A 16,339-nucleotide genomic window follows, 5' to 3' on the forward strand; every position below is an offset into this window, starting at 1 on the left:
TTTGGTTCGTTTCAAATTGAGGGGCGGAGCTGTTTGGCTAAGAGGAGAAAGAAAAAAGAGGTTGTTGAACTAGTAGACAATGCTTTGTTTGTCATGATAGAAAGTTCTAATCGTTTGTGTAAGTTTTCCCTTATTTTGTTTCGTTTTGTACTCCCCCCCCTCCTCCCTCCTTCTATCTGGAACCATGTTGGATAATTCTGCTTATATCCTGGCTACACTTCACTGACCCCTGAAATCTCTAGGCTCCACTTAGAGATCCACTGATTAAAAGTCAAGTCAGATCAGAATTCTTTGTCTGATAATTAGTATAGCAACTGTACATGTACAGAATTAAAATGGTATTGAAAGGGAAGACAGCATTACACAGCACTCACAGTGGCTAACAAAATGTCTCCCAGCATACACAAGCTTAAGACCAATAAGTCAATTTGCAAATATTATTATTCTACCTGGTTGTCAAAAATGAAAATAAATGTTAGAAAGAAGTAATGCATGGACTGATAACTATATACAAACTTATCAGTGTTAGAATGTGATCAAACAGAAACATATGTTGGATATATGCATATATACATATCCATAAAAATATGTAAGACAATGAGTAATTTTGTAGTTAACAAAATTTTTTAAACATTTAGCTTTGATGACAACTTGGCACACTCATGACACTGTCCCACAAGGAAATTACCTGAAATAGGTTTCAATTCACAGGTGTGCCTTTTCAATAATTATTCCTATTATTATTTTTACAATTTCTATCCTTTTAAATGTGCTTCAGACCATCAGCAGAGTAAAGGCTGAGGAAAAAGTCAATAGCCCTATTAATGCTACAACTGTATACAAATCCATATTTTGGCAAGAAACATTCATTAAAGTAAAGAGAAAAGACAGTCCATCATTATTCAAGAAATTATCATCAGTCAAACCAAAAATCAAGAAATTTCCTTGGATTGGTTCCTGGATATGTGGCTCCCACTGTGAAGCATGGAGGTGGAGGTGTGATGGTGTGGGGGTGCTTTGCTGGTTGACACTGTTGATGATTTTGTCAAAATTGAGAACTTACTTACCCAGAATGGCTACCACAGCATTTTGTAATGACATGGACTTCTTTGTTTTCCAAAGGTTTTCCAAAGCACTTTTGTACGTCGCTCTGGATAAGGGCGTCTGCTAAATGCCGCAAATGTAAATGTATAATGTAAATGTAAATGTATATATATATATATATATATATATATATATATATATATATATATATATATATATATATATAGGATATAGTGAAATGGGTGAAAGACACAAGTAAAATAGTTTTGTTGGTGTTATATCTAAGGTTTACGTTTAAGTAGAATTGCCCTACAGTCCTCAGTCACACCCTAAAATGTGTGTAAGCCGCAGTGAAGTCAGTGCTTGTTGTGATGAAGAATGGCATTTAAAAAGTCAGACTGGGCTTGCCCAGAACCCCATTGACTCACTCCCTTTAGACTACACCCAAACAGCTGTTGATTAAACATGCTCAAAATGTGCATCACATCCTGCAAACCAAGTGGCAAAGTTTAGCAATAAAATTAGCAATACAATTATATATTAATTATATTATAATATATATAAGAATTCACAAAGATTATGGCTTATATCATGACAAAGCTTTGGGATAGTTCACATTATATAAGTTAAAAACTCTAGATGTTTACAATTGAGAGTGTTTGGGTGTGTGGATTATGCAAATCTGTTTAAATAGAAAGAGCGCGGGTGAGAGTGAACCCCTGGATAGGGTTGTTGCATTATCTACACTATGGACAAAAATCTTTGTGGACACTTGATCATCCGATTTGTAGGTGCTTTTTGAACATCTCATTTTACATTTAGTCCCCATTTGCTTTTATAATAACATCCACTCTCCTGATAAGATTATCCACTATATTTTGGAATGTGGTTGTAGAGATTTGTGCTTATTCACCCACAAGGGTTTTAGTAAAGTCAAGTACTGATGTATCATGATGAGCCCTGGGGTGCAGTCAGCATTCCAATTCATTCCAAAAGAGTTCAATAGGGTTGTAGTCACATTTTTATTGCAGGGCACTCAAGATCTTTTACCCCAACTCATATAACCATACATGAATGGAGCTTTATTTGTGCACAGGGGCACTGTTTGGTTGGAACAGGTTTGGGGATTATAGTTGAGGTGAACTGAACATTAAATGCAACTAAATCAAAATACATCCTATACAATTGCTTACCTCCAATTCTGTGGTAACAGCTTGATAAAGAACCACATATGCCTGGAAAAGTCAGGTATCTCAATAGTTTTGTCCATTTAGTATAATCTGTACCTGCTATTTTTTTCCCCTTCAAATACCCATATCTGTACACTGAATTAAATCTGAAGTGTGTGTGGCAGTAAACACTAGACAAAACTGACCAAGTGACATCACATGTTGTATTAATTCTGGCTCAGTCATTTCAGCCCATGTAAAAAAAAGCACACAGTTTGTGTACTGGTACCACATATGTTTAGAATACATTATCATAGTATTAATATTAGGTTACATTCATACTCCAAACTGAATGTACATGATCTATATGAGTTCTCATGTTCTCTTAAGCATATCATTTCTCTAAAGCATTTCAGAGCAGTAAAGCTGCTTCAGATTTAGTGCGGTATCTTTACCTCACAGTGCAGAGTATCATCAAAGACATAGAAAACCTGATCCTGGATCTATTTGTATCACTATATTCAAACATTTATTATATAACCTGTGTTTGATCATTTCCTATTTGCATTGACAATGTGTAATATTGCAATATTTATCCAACATAATAATCTGGTGTTCATTTGATATATTCCCACGATTAAATGCCTTTTAAAATCCTTTAAATCCCACTAGCATAACATTTAACTACAAACTCTTTAAATTGGAGTTTCATATAGTTTTACTATATAATAATTATATTATATATGATAAAATCACAGTCTCTAAAACACACTTCCATCATACAAAAAGCCATGAGTCAATTATGTGTCTGGTGTTGATATACTGTCTGACGCATTTGTTTTATCTATGCCATTTGTTTAGCTTTCCATGCAATCAATCTCTTATCTTCTCTGGCCTTTCCTGGTAAGCACAGAGCTGGCAGACATTGACGAAGAAGAGATTTCCATATGCAGTGCTATCTGATTTTCTTTTATATCCATTGCCATTTACTAACTGTTGGGCTTCTTAGATCATAGAATTCAGTCCAGTATGATGTGAATACACCCCTGCAGCCATTTTCACAGGCAGGCTGTTACAACACGTCGGTGCATGTATCTACGTCAAGGAAATTAAGGCTTGTGTTAAAATTAAAATGTCCATACATTCATCTTTTCAAATCAGAGATCAGTGGTAATGTCCAGATCTGAGTATTGCCAAAAGAGGCAGTGAACTATGAGTTAAGAAAATTAGGAAACATTTTTACTACATTATACAAATGCATTTTCTGATTTTCAATCAATTTGCATTTAATGATTTTAAGATTCTAGCTGTTTCAGAGGTTAAATGTTTCCACATTCCCCATTAGGAGGTATTTTTATTATGGCTATACTTGGCCCTATTCATTGTATTAGATGAAGGATAAGTCAAACTTCTGCCTTCCGTAATGTTCTGTTTTTAATGTAAATTCTATTTTATTTAGTTTTGATTGCAATTAAATGTTATAATATTGAAACTTAAATTATTTTAAGTTATTATTCTTAAAATTTTACATTTTACTCTACTCTTTATCGTATCCTTTTTATCTTTTTAATCCATTTTATGCTACATACCAGTTATATAAAAAATAGTCACTGGATGCCATATTGTGTATATGGTATATGGTTGTGTGTGACTAATTTTGAAAGATGTTCCTCTACTTGTCTTCATTACTAGTCATAGTTTTGATTTTTAAAATGTATATATTAGACATTCTGACATACAAAATAATGCCAATATTGGTATACTTCCAGTTGTCAGAGACGAATGGCAGAAAGTAAGTGACAATTAAGTGGCATAGTCGCATAGTTGATGCTACAAGAACAGGATTTTTGGGGTTAAAATTAAAGACCATCGAAAGTGCTCTGGTTATAGGAGACTCTTCTATAATATAGGAAACTTGCAAAGTTGCCTTTGGGCAGAATAGCATTGTTCTCGTTTTTTCTAACATAACTCAAAACTTTATTACAAACAGAAAGGCAGCAGACAAAAATGTTAAACTGATCATATGCTATCCGCCTTGAGGCTGTTCCCATGCTAAAAAAAATATATGCAAAAGCAGAAAATCCCAGAATTCTTTTTTTTTTTTTTATCTTATTGAAATTAGATATCTTACTTCTAAAATATGTAATCATACATATATGTAAACATGTCAGTAGAAAAGTCTGTATTTGTTGATTGATATATTACACTCAGTAGGGATCAATCAGATTATTACAGGACACACTCAAAAGATCCACCCTTGATTTCGTATTAAAGCTTGACATAAATATAGAGTTTGGGCACAGTACCCAGTGTAAAAAAAAAAGGTAATAATTAACTAATTTGTTAATAGTTAGAACATATATGGCAAACCATATGTCAAACTATACAAAAGCTTTTACAGCCACTAGAGCTGTATATGAAAATGAATATGTAAATTTGTAAAATACACAATATGGCCAGAAGCATCTAACCATCATGTCCATGTGCACTTGTTGAAAATACCATTACAAAATTGACTCCCCTTTTTGCTGCTGTAACCACCTTCTCTCTTTTTAAAAGCATGCCAATAGACTATCCATTAATCCAGGTCATCTCTGGTGTTGTTCAGTAGAGTTGAGGTCATTCCTTTTTTACATGCTACTAAAGTTCTTACACATTAACCTGAAAATGCTTTGTCATGCTAAAAAATATTTGGGCCTCGTAGTTCCAGTGAATGTATATCCTTATGCTACAGCATTCCCTGTGGGTCTCCAGTGTTGCAGACAACTATGTCAGACTCACAGTCACAATTCCTCACATACTGTGGTCGGTCTGTAAGGTAATCCAATATCCAGGTAGACAGATGATAGTCCACTTTCATGTACTTCATCTTATCCCTCAGGAGCGCAGGTTGGATGTAAAAAAAAAAACATGACTCTCACTGTGCTCCCAGCCTTTTTCAGGTGTAAAAAAAGCACTATTATGGAGGAAGATGACAGCGTCTTCCACTCCAATGCCAGGTTGGTAGGGAAACTGAAGTTGACCCATTAATAGGCTCACCAGAGTTCAGAGGTGAGTAAGCACCAGAATCTCCAATGTCATCATCAGATGCGAGGTCAGTGCTACTCGTCTGTAGTCCCCAAAGTCTTTTGGGCGCAAGGTCTTTGGTACAGGTACCATGATGTCTTCCATTGCTGTGGCACCTTCCCAGCTTCAGGCTTAGATCAAACATGTACAACAATATGCCACACAGCTGGTCTGCACAGGTCTTGAGGAGCCTGTAGCTGATGCCGTCAGGGCCCTCTGCCTTTCTCGCTTTGATCATCCTGAGCTCCATTCTCACCTGGGCTTTTCTAAGGGTCAGTGTGTAGTGGGGGCTGTAGGGAATTGGTAGGGGGTTAGGTGTGTTGTGTGTAGACTGTAAGCTGATTGCAGTGCAGAGAGAGGTGGGGTTTGAGCAGCTTGCTGTGGGAGCAGAGAGAGGGTCTCATCAGACCATGTCCTCACTGTGTGAGAGGCAGCTGGTTGCCTGCATACAAGGGGTTTGTACACAGTTAGGAGATGAACCAGGTTGTGATACGATCTTCCAAAAGGAGGGGAGGGGTGCTGAAGTATAAGCCTCCTTTGAGTTGGCATAAAATAATCCAGTGTTTTAATGTCTCTGGTGTGGCATGAAACATACTGAGTGAATGTGGGCAGAGTGGAGGATAGAGGGGCATGATTAAAATCTCCAGAGATAATAAGAAGGGCATTTGGACTCTGTGTTAACAGTCAGTTAACAACAGAATGCAGGACATCGCATGCCAATTCACCGTCAGCAGAGGGGAAGTGTGCAGTAGTTGAAATCTATCCAGAGCCACAGTCGTTTCTATGGTCGTATCTTCTTTGTAACACACATTTGTGGTTTAATGACTGAGCTTTTGCAGCTACATACATAAAGGCTTTAAAGTTATCTGTAATAATATGCTGGTGTAGCTTATAGTTTCTGGAAGTACACTTTAATATTGTTGTACCACTTCACAATTACCACTAAACTGCCAGTTGTTAACAATTTAATATGGCCAAGCAGTGCACCGAGAGCCACAATCACTACCTCTTCCTTATGTCTTTGAGATATTACATAGGTATTTAAGATGACTTGACCCCTTATATTCCAAATGTATTCATTGTCATGATCTTGGTAAAGCCTATTTCAAAACAACATGCAACAAGACGAGGGAATTCACACCTAGTGGCAACTTAACATAGCCAGTTCACCTTCTGGTTATTTATACCAAAGCATATATTTGAATGAGTTCAAAATAATGTGGTTAAATTGATCCCACTGTTTTATACACAAAACACTTATAAATTGGGGTTACACACATAAATCTGCTTTTGCACACAACATTAATGGTGTGTGTAACTGGATGAGACTACAGTGTTGTCTCATATACAACTATTCAGTGTTACTCTAGAACGACATGAACAACTACATGTTCGGACAAGATCGGGCTATTGAACACTTAGAAATTACATAAAGCCTACTACACATCCTGTCACACCCAACATTAAAACATTTTTCATTCCCCCAAAGAAAGTACATCTGCTAAATTCAAACAGAGCAAAAGAGTTTTAAACAAAAAAAGATTTGTGTACTTTTATAATACGTACACCACTTTGCTTTACACGATGGTCAAATCTACATCACCACTGTCCTCTTTTCAACCAGCTGTGCTTTTCCACACCCCTTTTTTGAACTTGCTTCAACAATAATTTAGTGAATCTGACAACAGAAAGCCTGGACAAACTGGATTTGCCACTTTTCGTTAATACTGCCCCTAGATTTTCCATGATCGTGTCACCACTAGTCAGTACTTAATGTTTTCAGATTCAATTGATCAGATCTTTAAGTATTATAGGAGCAATTACACAAGAAATGTGTATTTGCATTCCTATTCCATACAGTCAGTTGGAATAATTTTACATACACCTACATTATCAGCCTAAATTAGCACCACTTGTGTGCTTGACTGTTATGATGGCACAAGGGAGACCTACATACTTGTGTAGGTCTCCCTTGTGCCAACATAACAGTCAAGGCACAGACTATACAAGACCTCTGATATTGTGCTGTGGTTATTGGTAACAAGTCAATAGCACCTTTAAGTCCTGTAAGTTGTGAATTGGGGACTCCATTAATCGAACTTATTAGTTCCACCCATCCCACAGATCTTCTTCTTTCGGCTTCTCCCATTAGGGGTCGCCACAGCGGATCATTCCCACCCATCCCACAGATACCTGATCAAATACATTTCTTGGGAATGTGTTGGCTAAATCAACTTGAACTCAATCTTGAACTCTTTGCCATGTCTTTAAACCATTCCTAAATCATTTTTGCAGTTTGGAATGGAGCATTATCCCACTAAAAGACCCTGCTGCCATTATTACTGTTGCCATCAAGGAATATACTTGGTCCAAAAACATGTTTAAGTAGGTGTTACCTATCAAAGCAACATTCATATGAATAGGATTCAAAGCAAAACAGATGGTGTGTTCATATCATCACACTAGATTTGCACACTTGCCTTCTTCCCATAGTGCATGCTGGTGCCATCTCTTTCTCAGGGTTATTTGGCACACACAGATCTGGCTGTCCACATGGCGTCAAACAAAACATAACTTATTAGACCAAGCACCTTCTTCGGTTGCTCCATGATCGATTTTTGATGTTCACAGGTTCATCGCGCAGTAATTGTTTTTGGTGGTGGAAAGAGACTAATATGGGCACTCTGACTGCAGTCTGCAGCTACACCACCCCTTACAAACCAAGCCGCAATGCACATAGTCAGCACATGGCCAGCATAAAACCGTTTTAGTAAACTGTCACTATGTACGGTAGTAACTCTGATTCTCATGCTTGCCCATTTTTTGCTCCCAACACATCAACTTTAAGAAACTGACTGTTCACTTGCTGCCTAATATATCCATTAATTTGACCGGTGACTCTGTAACGAAATAACCAATGTTATTCATGTCACATCAATTATTCTAATAAATCTTGATTGCTGGACTTTGAATAATATAATTAGCTTGAGTTATATAAATAGAACACCATTTTTATATATTGATTACACTTTTAAAATTGTTTATTTTATTTTGCATGAATAAATGTTTTATTAGTAATATACTATACTATACTTTACTATACTATACTATACTAAACTATACTATACTGAACTATACTATAATATACTAGCCACTCAATTAGCACAAAAGTAATACCGCAGTATATGGTAACAGGAGTCAAAAGGCTCAAAGAATGCTCCAATTGTAGAAAACCATAGCAAAGTGAAGAAACACTTTAAATAAAAAAATATATCCTTTTAAAAATTCAATGGATAAATGAACAAGTATGTCAACTACAAGCGATTCCTTGTTTAGTCTACATCATAACCGGGTCCTGCTCTTTGATTGGAGGTGGACTGTGTGGAGGTGTGGCCAGATCCAAAGAAATTCTTTCTGATAAGAAATGCATGCTTCATTCTCTCATCTGTTCAAGTCTAAAGAGGAGCATTCACATCAAAGGTGAGAACTATTTATCAGCCATGCATAAAATGTGTAGTTGTTTTCTAACAAGCTGGTTGTTGTGAGGAAGATATAAGAAGGTGTAAGTGACGTTCTAAACAAGCCCTACTAAAATATCATATGATTACTTTTTTTTTTACTCTCTGCTTTTATAAAGATGTAAATGTTTTAAAATATAGTGTAGAAAAAGAGACATCGACGCTTGTTCTTTCTCGACATGTTGCACTTTTGAACATTTGTAGTCACTTTTTGCCAGCAGCTATATTAGGTGTGGCAGGGAAGTTTTGGGGAATTCGACTAACAGGTGTGGCAACAGAAAGTTTCTTTCTGTCTTTCCTTTTCTTTTCTTTTCTTTTCTTTTCTTTTCTTTTCTTTTCTTTTTTTTTTTTTTCTTTTCTTTTCTTTTCTTTCTCAGACTTCTAGCAGGACCATATAGAAGCTGCTATTATTCAGTGTAGATTCAGCTGTTCAGGTTGCAGTGACAGTGGAAATGGTGTCTTTTCACCTATTTCGTTCAGACGTCAAAGCAGAAATTGTGACAGATTGATCTACAAGACCATATGAATGAGTGTGTACAATTAATCAGACTTTTATAAAGACAGTGTACGAAATATAAAGTTTCGTAGTCATCTTAGCTAAAAATTGCTTGTTAATAGATAATGTTTAAATCAATTTCTGAATTGGTTGTACATACATTCCTGAGAAGAACGGAAATGAGCCCAAACTAGTAAAAATATTAAGCTTTTGATGTTCTTAATGCTTCCCGTGGGCTCACCACCTGCAGGAGGGACCGTAAGGGACGGTGCTGTGAGGATTGGGCAGCAGTAGAAGGCGGGGGCCTGCTTAGACTGCTGCCCCCGCGACCCGAGTTACGGATAAGCGGGAGAAAATGAATGAATGAATGAATGTTCTTAATAACAATATATTTAAGAATTGAACAAATAAATAAAGTAACTTAGTATGGGATCACTTTTCAATTAGCTGTTTTAAATGTTTAAGACTTATGGGTAAACTTGTAGACAACTAAAGTCACATAAAGTTGTCATTCTTTGATTATGACTAGAAACAGCTTATAAATAGTCAAAGGACTGTGAAAGCAGACGTAGACACTGTGTAAACACACAGCTTTTCCACAAACAGCGGCAGCAAAATAAATGAGCCAACTGGGACAGGAGTTTTCATGAGTGCATCAGTTAAACTATTGCTCAATTTGTGATCAATGATTTGTTACACCCATTAAAAGCTTAATGTTTTTGGGCTGATCCTTTTTTTCCCCCCATGTATGTATTGTTTTTTCTCTGTTTATTCCAACTGTCTATTCGTAATTATGTTAGTAATAAAACATGACTGTCCAGTTTCATTTTCTGCCATTCAGTTTATTACTTGATGTTCTGTTTTAACAAGCTACTTAAAGAAGATCTCCGTCCTAAAACATAATTTATGCTTGTAATTAAATATTTCTGATGCATTTAGCAATTTGGGTATTAATTCCTAAATGCTGATGTAATCCTGTTATTCCTATTAGATGTTATAGTTGGGTGCTGCTATGATGTCATACATTTACACAGTTACACTGATATACAATTATCTTTTAAAGGAGAAAACATTTTAACCTTCTCAAACTTAAAGCTCAGGCTACAATGGTAGCTCATAAAAAAAGGAAGAGCGTTTATTTTTTTCATTTATTTTCACCTGCCAAACCCCAAAGTCTAATTCCTTTTTTATTCCTGTAATGCTGAAATTCAAAGCACAAAACTTAATGATGTAATAAAAATTTGGATGCAACAAAGCTTATTATTTGATTAAATGTTTATAAACCTGCATTTATTTTCAACAGGTTCAACATGGTTCAAACCAGTATTCAAAATACTAATGAAACTTATTTTCTTATCCCACAGCTTCTTTAAAGATTCCGAAAGAAGTCTCCACTTTAGCCACTTAATTAGTCTTAAAGCGAAATTCCCCCATATTTTGTTGCTCTGAGGAGAGCTTCCTTTTTTTGTTGCAAACGGCATCAAAACAGACAAAAGAATGACAAGAGCAGACTCTGTCCACAAGGCTAAATTGGCTGAGCAAGCCGAGCGTTATGAAGACATGGTGTTTTATATGACGGAGGTGACCAAGGAAGGTAGCGAACTCTCTAATGAGGAAAGGAACTTGCTTTCTGTCGCCTACAAGAATGTAGTGGGCACACGCCGGATGGCCTGGCGAGTCATATCCAATATTGAGAGCAATCCTGATGACAAGAAACCTAAGGTGGTCAAAGAATACCGGGAGAAAATGGAATATGAACTCCGCAATATTTGCAACGATGTACTGGTAAGTAATACAGTTTGGCATGGTGTGTGGCCCTTCAGATAGTTTTTAAATAATTTAGATATGTCTATGAAGTCATAATCCATATATAGTCCTCTGGAATAATATATTCACACAAACAACTGAACATATTGCTGTGTATATAAACAGTTCTAAACAGTTAGTCCTTGACCACTTTCAGCTTTAAAAGGATAAACAAAGGTTAATAGTAAAGAAGGCAATATCCAGCTGTTTACTTCCTAAGTATTAGTGAATGTGTAATTTCTCTCCATCAAACAGCAAATGCCTCAATAAATGTTCCTTCCCGGTTTATGGTGTGACATTAAAACAATCTCCTCTTTTTAAATTAGTTTATTGAGTATTGGCTTTAAATCAAATGTAGACACAGCACTGACCATACTCATTGCTGTTTCAATATGAATATCAACATTATACCACTCATACAATTATCACTAATGTAACAAATATTGTTAGTAAGATGGTTGAAAAATTTATTCATATTTCTCTATAGTGAACACCAAAACTTACTATAATATACTCACTATAACAGAAGTGTACCCTTTGAGGCGTGTAAAAGTGCAGGTAAATACCTATTTATGAACTTTACATGGTTTAACAGAGCAATTGAAAGGCACATTTTTATGGAGACACTTACAAGGCACCAAACAGTATAGCATAAAGCAATAGTTTAAAGTTACATACAGTAGATATGAGATAAGAGAAGTGACTAGTGAAAGATGTAGCACATTAAACTTGCACCCTACTCATAAAGTCAGCTTCTTAAGCCTTTTAAATCCTAATGGAGTTTGTGTGAATTTTGTCTGAAATATTTTTCTCATTTGAATCTAATTATTTTGTTTCTCTTGTACAGGAGCTGCTGAGTAAATATCTAATAAAAAATTCCTCAAATCACGAAAACACGGTCTTTTACCTGAAGATGAAGGGAGACTATTACCGATACCTTGCTGAAGTGGCCCCTAAAGATGATCAATGTAAGAACAATAAACCAATTTTAATAAACATGCATGCATACTGGCATGCATACTGCCAGTTCTCAGTTTGAGGATTGTTGGCCACCTTGTGTCGGTTGTGGTGCTATGCTGCTGCTTTGATAGCAAAGCAACTTAGACAAATGGTTTATAAAAGCAGACTATAGGAAGGTTAACTTTCATGTAAAAGAGTATCTTGTTGGGTGAGAAAAAATATGTAAAAAAAAATATTCCTTGACCATGCTAATTTGATACCTAGCGTTCTAGATTATTAGCACGTACATCTGTATGAAAAGAGGACTATTGTGATCTTAAACCTAACATTATACTTTTTTTTAGGGGGCATCAATATTATTCACAACTATCACAAACTAATTTCAATATTGTACGTGAGCCCGAAACACAGTATGGGCTACATCTACATCTACATCTACTTCCAGTGAGTCTTTGCTCACTGGAAGTATTATCAATGAACATGGAATAATTAGACTTGTGTTTTTATATGAAGGCAGTAGTCTTTCCTAGTGTATTGTGCTGCTGCCTTACATCTCGAATGTCCCTTGTTCGATTGTGACCATGTGTTACTCTTTTGCCTGTTCTCCCAGTGTTCTCTAGTGTTTCCCACAGCTTCTGTGTTTTTCTCCTACCTCTAAAAAACATGCCAGTATTTGTATTGGCTATGCTAAATTGCCCATAGGTGTGAATACATAGGTGCACGATGCATCTTGTTGACTTGGTGTTCTATTTGGGGTGTGTCCATGCCTCACACCCGGTGTTTTATGGATAGGTTTTGGATCCGCTACGATCCTGACTACATTAAACAACATACTGAAAATGAATTACTGTATATATGTATTATATGAATTTATTGTCAGAAGTTCAGTTCAGTGATCATTTTTTTTTGTATGCTTCTCAGCAGCAAAAAGTGACTCTCAAAAAGCCTACCAAGAGGCATTTGACTTGAGCAGTAAAGAGATGAAGCCAACACACCCCATCCACCTGGGCCTCGCCCTGAACTTCTCTGTCTTCTACTACGAGATTCTCCGCTCTCCAGGGGAGGCTTGCAAACTCGCTAAAGAGGTACACTCCACATTGCCATGAGACGAATAACATTTTTTAACCCCCATTTAACTGAGTGTGGTTACTTGCAGGTACTTGAAAAAGCCACAGCAGAGGTAGATTCACTTAACGAAGAGTCTTTTAAAGACAGCACCATCATCATAGAGCTGCTAAGAGACAACCTCTCAGTGAGTACAGTAATTATTTTTTGAAACTCTATGCAAATGTTAAACATTGGTTGACATCAAACAATTTTTATGCCACTGTAAATTATTTTGACATGTACTAACCAGTGGTATTTAAATATCTTCATATTCAGTTGGACCTACTAATTGCCCTTTTTCTTTCATTCTTTTATAGTTATGGACAGCTGACAACCAAGAGTAAACCTAAGTACAGCAGAGCTGAAACTTCCATGCTTTCAGATTAGATATCAGGGGGACAAACAACCTAATAATCATTGCCATCATTTTACACATTTTTCACCTGTGTTGCTTATTCAAACTATGAGTTATACCATTGTTAGTCAAAGTTCTAATGCAGAAGCAAAAAAAGAAAGCTTAAGATTCTCATGTTGGGAAAAATTAATATTGCACATTTAAACTAGTAGATAGAGAGAAATTAGTTTTGCCTACAGGTTACATGTGCATGTACTGTAGTTTAATATGGTAATTTTTATAATGGAATTTGCATTTCCATAATGACCTTTGCTGTTATCATTTCTTAATAGGGAATTAAAATTCTGATTTTTTTTTATCTTTAGCATATAGGGAATAAACATATCTTTTGTACTGATGCAACTACTAATGTCTTTTAGAAAAACTGTTTTATCACATACATACAGTAACACAAACCAACATGAAAACAACACCTATTCAAACATCTGATTATAAATAAATAGATTTCAAATAAATCTGAGGAAATAAGGCTTCGAGATTTTCTACAATCTAAAAAAATGACAAAAGATTTTACAACTGTAATGTGGAGCTCTACAAGTAATTTGTTGCCTACTATCGGTGACATGTTATGTCTAGTGGAAAGCATTAATGACAAATAGAAAACCTTTGCCAAACATCGCATTTTGGTATTTTCTAGACACCAACAGGGACTATCAGAATGTCATTAGACATCCAAAATGTTTAATAGAAATCATAGTAATGATTTTAATGACTAACAGCTGACATTTTGTTAATGATATTTCTTGTGGAAACCTGTGTTTTTTTCAGCAGAGATAACCATATTTATATGGCACTTAAAACAGTAATCCATCAATCAAAACATGTGAGTCTGTCATTTTGCCTAATAAAAAAAACATTATTATCTTAGCATTAAGATTGAATGTGGGCAGAGTGAAGTGATGTGTACAGAACCAAGAAAAACAGCAATTACAATATTGGAATAATCAAGAACAGATGAAAATGTAGATTCATTTATTCCTTATAAGTGCTGGAATGTTCAACAGAATTAAATAACACATTGTTTAAATCAATTTAAATGGACCTATTATATGTGCACAGCTATTAATTCTGCATTAAATCTGCAGTCCTAGAGCACTGAACATGAATTTATAAACCTTTTAAAATTCTACAGTTTCGCTTGTGCCTTACATTTTGCATTGGTATTTAAGCAACAAAAGGAATGGATGTTTAATAAAGTATGCTACCACACACATGTCCTTGTAATAACATGGCAAGAACATCTGAAGATTTTTCATAGCCCGTTTGAAAAATGTGAGTTTTGAACACATATTTTGCCAATCAAAAGCTACAGTCATAATTGCCTTCTTGTCTGTTCATGCTTTTTTCCTGTTATGCCAGATTAAACTGACAAAACTGAACTGGAAACATGATATGATATTCAAAATGTATTTCAAAACAAAATTACCATCACTACAGACCTTGGTTTGTAGCTGGCTGATGGTTTATAGCTGCCCAGACATGTTAGCTACACTATGCTGTGGATGAAAATACATATATAATATACACATATACATATACAGACGTGACTTCCTGTTGTTGATTAGTTTGTTGTGAATTTCGTGTTTGTGTCTGTGTTTAAATTTGTACAGTTTTACATCTTTCAGCCCTCAAATAATCTTAAATTATCGTTTTGATTTCCTGTATTCTCAACTTTCCCTCGGTTGCGTTTATCTTTTTTCTTTTTTTTCCCTATTTTAAACACACACTACAGTAACCACATTAAGGTATGTAATTTCTCTTATATGGCAAGCATACAGGTCATTTAGTGCGTGAAGTGTGGAATGTATAGTCAGTCTTTCTCCGTCGCTAGCAATTATTTTATCTGTGAGAAATGTAATTTAGTTAGCTCTTTGATGGAGAAGATCCCAGCATTACAGGTGCACATCCAGAGTCTAGAGAGAATTAGTGAGTGCGAGAGCAATCCAGAACTCTGGTTATAGGAGACTCTATTAAGAGGCACATGAAATTAGCTAGGCCTTAAGGGGCACCAGAAGCACAGGTTAGGTGTATACACAGAAGCCAGGGCTCCGGACATAGCAGGTCAGCTTAGGTTTCTAGGAAAGCATAAGTTCTCTAAGATAGTTTGTCAGACAGGAGCTAATGACATAAGCCTTCGACAGTCAAAGGTTACTAAGAGTAACATTATAGAGGTGTGTAAATTTGCGATTGCAATGTCCTATGCAATAATATGCTCTGGCCCCATTACAGCATTAGTTAACCAGTACTATTCAGAGCCAAGGCCAGGGAGAGAGAGAGACTGTGTTTGTCTCCCCAGTGAAACCAAGATGTAGAAAGTTTGTTTAAGTAGCTTGATTAACATTAAATTAAATTAAACTAAATGCACAGCCAGCACCTCTGATTTAAAGATAGGATTGTTCAATATTAGATCTCTCATGTCAAAAGCGCTGACTATAAACAAAATTATTACCGACCAATAATGTAATGTAATGGGTTTTACCGAAACTTAGATTAAACCGCATTAATAAAATAAATCTTGCATTAAATAAAGATAATCCCCCTGGGTATAGTTACATACACCAATGGCAGAGGAGCCAAAGTCGCAGCTATTTACAGTATAATAATAATCTAAGCATCACACAAAAAAAAAATATACACAAATGTAACACATTCGAAGTTCTTTACACCAACATAAAATATTTAGCATCTGAAAGCAAGTCTAGTCAGTCAATTCTATTCATTATTATTTATAGACCCCTACTCCACAGACCCCTCAGAG

General features: G+C 35.7%; 1 protein-coding gene and 1 long non-coding RNA gene across 3 annotated transcripts; one reads left to right on the forward strand and one right to left on the reverse strand.

The window, feature by feature from the left end:
- The first annotated feature begins 8,605 nt into the window (after positions 1 to 8,605).
- On the forward strand, positions 8,606 to 15,113 carry ywhaqb (tyrosine 3-monooxygenase/tryptophan 5-monooxygenase activation protein, theta polypeptide b). Of its 2 annotated transcripts, none has more exons than XM_083550531.1 (6): positions 8,606 to 8,759; positions 10,658 to 11,078; positions 11,947 to 12,067; positions 12,981 to 13,144; positions 13,216 to 13,311; positions 13,484 to 15,113. In XM_083550531.1, exons 2-6 carry the CDS (start codon positions 10,791 to 10,793, stop codon positions 13,508 to 13,510), a joined length of 696 nt encoding a protein of 231 aa, XP_083406657.1. In that variant the 5' UTR covers positions 8,606 to 8,759; positions 10,658 to 10,790; the 3' UTR covers positions 13,511 to 15,113. The 2 variants fall into 2 exon arrangements, with proteins under 2 accessions (XP_083406657.1, XP_083406658.1); XM_083550532.1 differs by having other exon boundaries at positions 12,984 to 13,144.
- On the reverse strand, positions 13,540 to 16,339 carry LOC310731155. The gene is made up of 2 exons (XR_014535083.1): positions 15,591 to 16,339; positions 13,540 to 15,548 (listed from the first exon to the last, which is right to left on the reverse strand). It is a non-coding gene; the product is annotated as an uncharacterized lncRNA (long non-coding RNA).

This window comes from Silurus aristotelis, assembly GCF_946808225.1.
Source record: "Silurus aristotelis genome assembly, chromosome: 9".
NCBI classification, from domain to species: Eukaryota; Metazoa; Chordata; class Actinopteri; order Siluriformes; family Siluridae; genus Silurus; species Silurus aristotelis.

Excerpts from the sequence above, each read along its gene's own strand:
- ywhaqb (XM_083550531.1), top strand. The coding sequence starts at position 10,791 with ATGACAAGAGCAGACTCTGTCCACAAGGCTAAATTGGCTGAGCAAGCC. Across the intron at positions 12,068-12,980 it reads GGCCCCTAAAGATGATCAAT|CAGCAAAAAGTGACTCTCAA; the intron begins GTAAGAACAATA and ends TATGCTTCTCAG. Across the intron at positions 13,145-13,215 it reads CTTGCAAACTCGCTAAAGAG|GTACTTGAAAAAGCCACAGC; the intron begins GTACACTCCACA and ends GGTTACTTGCAG.